Here is an 8,891-nt window from a genome sequence, read left to right on the forward strand (position 1 = left end):
AGGATGCAGCAGGTCGAACAGCCATTCAACGCCCGTCAGCCGCACAGTGTATAGGTCCGGCAAGTTCCAGTGCTTCGCCATGGCACGCCAAAGTTCCACCGCTCGAGGGCACCTGCAGAATACATGGAATGTATCCTCTCGCTCCATCGTACACAGCGGGCATGTATCAGTAATCTCCAGTGTTCGAGTTTTTTTGTTAGCCCAAGTGGCCAAAGAATTTGAAGCAATCTTCCACGCAAATATACGCACCTTGGGAGGAGCAGGGCACCTCCAAATAAATGCCCAGACGGCACATCGCCTGTTCGGTGCCCTGCTCGCTGCGACTGAAGACGGCCGGAGACGCTCGTCGAGTGCGAGACGATAAGCGCTCTGTACTGAAAAGGTGCCATTACGCTCGGCCTCCCATGCTATGAAGTCACCAGCTCGGCTTGGGGACGCTTTGATCTTCCAAATTTCCTAACGTCCACATGCATGAAATACTTACATAACAGCTCCACTTTCCAGTTTCCAAATTCATCAAGCAGTTGGCTCACTCTCCTCAGCCTACAGCGACCCTGTAGGGATATTGGTCCACGAGCCAGCAGATGGGGGATCCACTGGTCTCGCCAAATGCGGACCGAAGCTCCGTCACCAATTCGCTAGATTAATCCCTTCTTGAGGAGTTCCAGGCCGTGGACAATGGACTGCCACGTTGTCGACGCGTTGCTGGAGAAGACGGTGTCCTCTAGGCGACCATCCGGGTAGTACCGGGCCTTTAAAACCCGCGCACACAAACTGTCAGGGTTAGAGATTAACCGCCAAGCTTGCCCGGCGAGCAAGGCTTGGTTGAACAGCCGGAAATCCCGAAAGCCCAGCCCACCCTGCTCCTTGGGTTTGATCATGGTGTCCCAAGCTCTCCAGTGCGTCTTCCTTCTTCCTTCCTTGGCACCCCACCAGTAGTTTCGTACCATGCGAGTAAGGTCATCGCAAACACTTCTAGGGAGTCGAAACACTCCCATAAGGTACGCAGGCAGGGATTGAGCCACTGCTTTGATTAGTATTTCCTTCCCACCCTGTGAAGCACCTTCACCCCATGATAATATTCTCTTAGTCAATTGCTCCTGTAGGCTCTGGAAACGGCCCTTTGACATGCGTCCGGTTGGAGTGGGCAGCCCCAAGTAGCGTTCCTCAAACTGCATATTCTGAACCTGGAGAGTAAGGGTGACCGCAGCTTGGTCCACAGGCCGACACTTGTTGCCAAATAATATGGAGCATTTCGATGGGTTGATGAATTGTCCCGTAGTTCTCTCATAGATGGACAAAGCATCCTTGATCTCCAAGGCTTCCGCTGCCATGGCACGAAAAAACAGTAAGGTGCCGTCCGCAAAGAGTAAGTGTGAGATGCCCGGTGCCCGTGGACACACGCACAGGGGTGATACTTCAATTTTGCACCTTCTGCTTAAGGATAGCATCAAGCCCATCAGCAACGAATAAGAAAAGGAAAGGTGACAAAGGGTCTCCCTGCCGTAACCCATGTGACGGTGCGAACGAATCCAAGCTGGCCCCACTAACTTTGACATTGTATGTCACTGAGGTCACACACGTCATGATCCAATGCACCCTTCGGTGATCGAAGCCAAACTGTTGCATCATTCGCCTTAGGAATTCTCAATCCACTCTGTCGTATGCCTTGGACAAATCGAGCTTGTATGCACAAACACTTCTACTCGGATCCTTCTCCTGTTTGATCGTATGTATACACTCGAAAGCAATGAAAGCATTGTCAGTGATAAGTCTACCCGGGACGAACGCGCTCTGTTCCGGAGCAATGATCTCATCCAATAGAGGTCTCAACCGGTTCACCAGGCACTTCGAAATGACCTTATATGTAACATTACACAGGCTTATGGGACGATACTCTGACAGGCTAGTTGGGTCATTTACCTTGGGAATCAGAATTATGGAAGTGGCATTTACTCCCTCCGGCATAATGCCCGACTCAAAAAATTGCCTAACTGCCTCAATCATCTCCTCTTTCAAAGTGCCCCAATGACGCTGAAAAAAATCTGGCTGGGAAGCCGTCCGGACCAGGCGCTTTTAGGGGCCCTATCTGGAAGAGGGCAGGGATGCCATATCTTTACATGTGAGTTTGTATTTGAGACATAACTGATAGAAAAAAGTTACTCTTCGCGAATCTTAGTACAGGAGGAATGAGAGCTTAGCATGGAGTGTCTCGTTGCTGCAGACACCTGAAGCTGGATCACTAGTTTTTTTCGATGTTTCCAAAAAGAAAGACACAAATGAATATTATCATAGCTCTTGAACCAAGTGTCCAAACTAAGAATAGTTTTATTATTGTGTTTCTCATTTCAATATGTTTGAAACTAGATCATATATGGACTGGTTTTATGAGTTTTTATTTTTATTTATGTAGGGAGCTGTTTCGAGGCACCACGATTATCCGTAGAATGTGCCATTGTCGACCAGGGAAAAAAACCCAGCCAGTAGCGTATGTGATCATTTCTACAGTTCTAGGTGGACCATGTCCGTGAAATGCGTTTTCCTGGAATGCAAGACGTAGGATTTTGTTTAAATGGAGATGCAATGCACGCTCAGTAGATTAGGCATCCCCACCGGGATTGCATATAATTACAGTAACGAAGTTCACTCTCTAGTCCCTAGCCTTTCAAGAACTAGACATCAGAAGTACAAACAAATTGAACAACTACTAATTCAACATCAGAAATGTAAAACAACGAAGAAATAGCAAAGAGACCGTGCAGCGAAGATCAGATTTTGCTCAGAACCGCCGGGACAAGATGAAGGCAGACGTCCCTAGCAGAAAGCGAAGAAGCAGGCTGCCCAAGGGGGACGCATCGGCGGCGCCGTTGATCTCCGAAGATGCCACGGCAAGCGGCAGGCCGTCGACGGGGAGCGAGCACGTGGTGGGCGCGCTGGTAGCCCCCGCCTCCTCGGTCGCCATGAGGGCCTGGAGGATCGCCGTGGCGGCCGCCCTATGCCTCGTGGCGTTCCGCTGCAGCAGCCACGTCAGCCCCATGAGCTGGCAGTCACGCTCACGTGGCTTCGCCCCATGACTGGCCTTCGCCGACGTGGCGTTCTTCTCTCCAATGGCGTTCAGCTGCAATGCATGCATGGCATACACACAAATAGGAACGAGATGATTAGGTTTCCAGGCAACAAAATGATCTAGCTTACTCCAACTCATGGGAGTGAGCGACAGTAATTTTGAAAGAAACTGTAAATTTCAGCGTTGTCCAGGAACTGTGGAGGTGAAATAGATCATGCATGCTACCACAAGTTGTTGATCCGGAGAGCAGGATAGAGATTCCAGTTGAGACAATCAGACAAAGGGACAAAACCCTCGCTCTCACACAAGCTGGCGTATGGGATGGCTGTCGAGTCTCGCAGACGGAGACATTTCCCTTGACATCTTTTCCCCTAAATTACTGGGCTTGCTGTGTCGAAAAATTACTAGTAAAGCAACCAATGCTTTGTCCTTGGAAGCGGTCGGGTCCAGAAAGCAAATGATTCGGCTTAGGTGGGAGGGAGAGGGGAAGCGGTGCCTTGCTTGTGACCCTTTTTAGGTGAAAAAGAGGAATCAGTGTGGGCATCGAGTTCTGAACTCAAAGCGAAAGTGGTAGTAAAGGAGTGGAGTGGAGCAGGCATGGTGTTCTGAACCAAATCATGCTCCCTACATGCTCCTCAAGGCCCTACCCATTCAGCACGGTTGAAATATTTTCATCATCGTTCAATCCTTCCAGGGGAAATTCAGTTGAATGGTTTAGGTTCACCAGGTTTATTTACTACAATCAGCTTTTAACGGTTTTGTTACTGCAATGGCAGAGTGTGTACATGTACTCTTGCTCCCATTCAGTTAAGTTTTACCCGGACAGTATGGAACTTCAGGCATGCAATGCCTGTTCCTGTCCGTGACTGTGACTTACTACTTCACACTGTTCCTATGACAGAGATGAGTGTTCTGCAGTGGCATGTATAGCTCGGGACCTGAATTCTGCGCGACATTTTCCGTGACTCCTTGTTGGCTACCGATAAATACTGGGACCTGGATTTTGTTTTTTTGAAGGGATTGGGACCGCCAATTTGTCTACCGATAAGTGCACTTGCCGCGGGCGGGGCCACCGCACACGACTCTCCTCGTGATCGGGGCGCGCCTTCTTCATTTGCCTCGCGTATTTGTCTATTCTGATGCCTATGTATGCAAGCTCAACTCATTCTCGCCAAGTTTTGATTTTTGTTTCGGTGTTTGGTAATGAATCGTATAACCCACCTTGCTCCGCGTACATGGAATATTTTTGTAGGTATGCTATTCATGGTGCTCAAGAATATAAAGAAGTTACTGAAATATTTATCCTACTCCGTGTCCCTGACATCTAAACAGATAAAAAGGGTTGGGTTTTATCTCTTCAAGAAAAGGTAACATGATTACTTGATTAGCATTCATCAAAGCTCACAGTTTAAGTTTCCATTAAAAAATGTTAGTGGTTCTGTGAGGCATGCGTGGACCTGCACCACGGGAACATCCGAGAAACGTAGAACTGCAGTTCTTTTTCTTTCTGCGGCGAAAAGGAAAGGAGTTCTGAATGTGTAGCCTCACCAGGTTCAGCGCCCGGAGGCACCGGGAGCAGCCGGCGAGCCCCGGCCGCGCGCAGTCCCTCTCCAGTCTCCTCGCAGCCCTGCCCGCCGGCAGCGCGCAGACCGGCCGCCTCAGCCTTATCCCGCAGTAGCAGAAGGGCACGTCGCACGTCGTCCCATTATTGCTCCCCGCCTGCGGCTGCGGCAGCGTCGCTCCCGCGGACCTCAGCGCGCGCTCCGCGGCGCCCGCGCACTCCTCCACGTCGTCCGGCAGTAGCGGCAGGTCCGTCACGTCCGCCGCCGCGGCGGGAAGCTTCGACCACCTGCTACCGCCGCTCCCCAACGCGGTGGGCGCGTACGCTGCGTACAGCCATGCGGCCAGGGCCGGGCAGCAGCGCAGCCGTGGAGGCAGGAGGCCGCCGCCGCCGGCGGCGGCGTTGCAGGAGGCCAGGACGGCCGGGAGGAGCGGTGGGGAGGGAGTGAGCTGGCAGACGGAAGAGGTGGCCGCGGCCTCGGACTGCTCGGGGAATGCCGGGATGGTGGATGCCGCGGCGGGTTGGGCCTGGGAGGCGCCGGCCGACGGGAAGAGCAGGGACGGCTCGAGCGACGACGGGTCAGGCAGTGCCGGCGACCCCATGGCGTGAAGGAGGCAGGTGGCGGAGAGTAGGATGGTGATAGTGTAGTGGAGGCGACGCATTGCTGCCTAGTCTGTGCGTAGGTGCTCCGGCAGCGGGTGTGAGCCGGCAGGTAGTGTGCTCTTTTTGTTGGTGGAGACTGAGACAGTGAGTGGAGCGTAGGTCGCAACGAAACGGATAGATAGAGATGCCAGCCGTGGACAAAATTACTGTTACGACCTCTCTGGCTAACAAAATCCCGATTTGACCTCGTTTATAAAAAAAATTCGTTTTTGACCTTTTTAGGAGACGCCAACATCCCTGGCGTCTGGGTTGCGAAGCAGACGCCACGGATCCTGGTGTCTGGCCCCTGGCCCGCACTGCCCGCCTGCCCGTTGACCTGCTGATGTGGCAAAGGGACCAGACGCCAAGGACCCTGGCGTCTGGCCCGGTAACTGGATAACCCCACGGGAGAGTGTGTAGGACCCACCCCACACACTTTCCCCAATCCACAACCCGAGCTTGAAGAAGACTTGGAGCTCTCATACTCTCTCCCACCCCTCAAGCTTCCCCTCAAATCCTCTCCAAAAGGTGCATCCCTTAGGTGGATCTTTCCATCACTTTGCTGCTCTTGGTAATCTCCCCCAAATCATCCAATTATTTTTTGTTAAATCTTGCTATTTTGGTTGCATTTTATACATGTTGGTGGAACCCTAGTTCATGTTTTCTCCCCCATATGTTAGTGTGAATGGCTTGGTTAACTTTGATAATATAGTGCTATGCATGGTGTGTAGTAGGAATATATGTTTGTTGAGTAGAAAGATTGGTGGTTAGGGTTAGTTAGTGATTAGGGTTAACTTTGCTTAGTGTGTGTTAATTAGTGATACTTTTGTGGACATGACCAATAATTTAGTGTTGATATGATTTGGATATAATAAGATGTATTTGGATAAACACCAATTCTCATTGAAGTCTTAAATGCATTCATGTTATTTTTAGATGGAGAGACTTGTTAATGTTCATTACATTGACAAGGAGGCATTCTTGAGTAACAATGCCGACACGGGTGAGGAACCATTGGTTTTTGATACAAGCCCTGGCTATGAGGATGTTGTTGCAAAAGTGAGACAAGTTTTGAAGTGGATGGACACCAATGTTGATGTTAAATTAATAGGAAGGTATGATGTTGGAGTTGGAGCCAAATCTCGCTTGAAAAGTATGCCTATCACCTCGGATTTGCATTGGGATGTATACAAGGAAAAAGTATCCCAATTGGAAGACAAGTCACTTGAATTGTTTGCCACCAAGGTTGAATCTCCTCGGTTTACCTTTGATTTGAACCGGCATGTCTCTTCCCCAATGGATGACATGAGCGAGAGGACAATGGTGCCACTTGTTGAGCATAGGGTTGTGGTTGATGCCCCCAATGTTTATCCCCCACCACATCCCCGTGTACCATCTATTAAAGAAAATGAGGTTGAGTTGTATGCCCCCAATGCTTCTAGCCAACCACCAACTAGCCAAGCAAATGAAGTTGAGGTGATTGCTAGTGACGGAGTAATTCAAGAGGATGAAGAAGCTTATGATGACGACGAAGAGCAAGAGGAAGGGTTTCATGGTAATGATGCTGGTGACTTGGATGCGTACATAGCGCAAGAGGACATGGATCGTGACTTGCCTTTTAGGCGTCAATATGCGTATGACTCGGATGACGAGGGTCCAGTTGAACAGTTGGACGAGGATGGATTCACAAAGGAGGAGAACCAAATCCACTTTGAGCTGACGGGCTTACAAAAAAGAACTCACTTGTTTAAAGATCTCAGCCTTGCCCATAAAGCTGTTGTTGACGGTGGAATGAGAATGACGGCGATTGAGCCAACACCATGCCCGGATCCAGGAGAACCAAGGGTGGAGAATGAGGACGAGAATGCTTATTTGAAGAAAGGAGTGAAGTTTCTGAGCTTGCCTATGCTGAAGTTTTGGTTGGCTGACTATGCCATTCGAAACCATAGGCCATTTTATGTTGAGCACTCCGACATGAAGTTGCGTTACACCGTGGTGTGTGAGCAAGAAGGATGCCCATGGAAGGTTCGTGCAAGAAAGCTTAAAGAAACCGAACAATGGGTGTTAAAAAGTTGTGTTGCCACTCATAGATGCAAACCTCCATCTAAACGACTTAGAAAGACACACCGTCAACTCACATCTGAGTATCTCGGATACAAATGGATGAAAGACATAGGCTTTGATCCCACTGTGAAAGTGAGGTTTCTCATGCGGACGGTGAAAAGACAATTTGGTTATGAAGTCAAGTATGGGAAGGCATGGAAGGCAAAGGCAAATGCTATTAGGATGTTGTATGGTGGTTACGAAGAAGCATACAACCAGCTCCCAAGGTTGTTGGCCGCCATTGCACATAGGAACCCGGGCATGTTTCATGTGGTCGAGGATCACGAGGGAGTGTTCCACCGTGCCTTCTGGAGTTATGGACAATGTGTGGAGGCGTTTCAGCATTGTCGTCCGGTCTTGTCTATAGATGGCATGTTCTTGACCGGTAGATACAAGGGCACACTAATGGTAGCAATGGCGCACTCATCAAACGACAATGTGTTGCCGTGTGCATTTGCTTTGGTGCCTTTCGAGCACCAAGACAACTGGGAGTGGTTCATGGGTCATGTTAGGCATAAAGTGATTGGGGCTAGGGAGGTATGCATCATATCGGACCGGCATCATGGCATACTCAAGGCAATGGACATTGTTATTCCAGGATTTCCAAAGCTTCACCACAGATGGTGCATGAGGCATTTCGTGGCCAACTTTTACCGGGCATGTAAGAGCAAGGAGCTCAGCAAAGACCTTACCCATGTATGTGTGGCCTTCACCACCCAAGGTTTCAATGCTCGGTACAACAAACTCTTTGTAGCGGTGAACGAAGGGGGAAAAGACTTCTTAACTAGAAATTTAAGCGAGAAGCACAAGTGGGCACGCGCTCATCACGATGGTGGTTGGCGATATGGCGACATGACGAGCAACCTGGTAGAATGTTTCAACAATGTGTTGAAGGGTGCTCGTGCATTGCCGGTGACTGTAATAGTGGAGTACACCTTCTTCAAGCTTAATGAGTACCTTCAGAGGCATTCTGAAGAGACTGCAAAATGGATAGGTGAAAAAAAGGATTATCCGGAAAAGGTTGATGAATGGTTGCAGTTACAAGCAAGCAAGTCGGTCTGGCGTCTGGCTTGCTTTGCTCGCGCAGGTGACCAGACAAGCTGTTGGTGTGTCTGATGGCCATCCAGACGCCAAGGTCCATGGCGTCTGGTGTCCAGAGAGCATTCTTGCAGTTATCTGTCTGATGGATAAGATTCGAGTGGATAAGATTTTTTGGGCCCACCTCTAGCCCTCTCATCCATTCATCTCCACCTCTACCCCTCTCATTTCACTCATATCCACCCACTCTCACCTCTAGCCCTGCCAACGTCACTCCCTCATCCAGCACCCTAACCCCCCCCCCCTCAGATCTCTCATAAATCGGTCCAGTTTCACCGTTGGATCTTCAGGATTTCGAGACTAGAAGGTAAATCAACTCCACCCCCATTTTATGGTTGGTTTAATTTATCATACTTTTGTGAAAACCCTAGTTTGTTTTCCTCGTGGTCTAATGTATCATAGGTTAGCTACTAAGAGATT

The 8,891-nt window shown here is 49.7% G+C and overlaps 1 protein-coding gene across 1 annotated transcript; it reads right to left on the reverse strand.

The window, feature by feature from the left end:
• Positions 1 to 2,595: 2,595 nt before the first annotated feature.
• On the reverse strand, positions 2,596 to 5,365 carry LOC119335631 (uncharacterized GPI-anchored protein At4g28100-like). Its single transcript, XM_037607741.1, has 2 exons — positions 4,616 to 5,365; positions 2,596 to 3,118 (listed from the first exon to the last, which is right to left on the reverse strand). Exons 1-2 carry the CDS (start codon positions 5,288 to 5,290, stop codon positions 2,780 to 2,782), a joined length of 1,014 nt encoding a protein of 337 aa, XP_037463638.1. The 5' UTR covers positions 5,291 to 5,365; the 3' UTR covers positions 2,596 to 2,779.
• Positions 5,366 to 8,891: the final 3,526 nt, after the last annotated feature.

Source organism: Triticum dicoccoides, chromosome 7B, assembly GCF_002162155.2.
Source record: "Triticum dicoccoides isolate Atlit2015 ecotype Zavitan chromosome 7B, WEW_v2.0, whole genome shotgun sequence".
NCBI lineage: Eukaryota > Viridiplantae > Streptophyta > Magnoliopsida > Poales > Poaceae > Triticum > Triticum dicoccoides.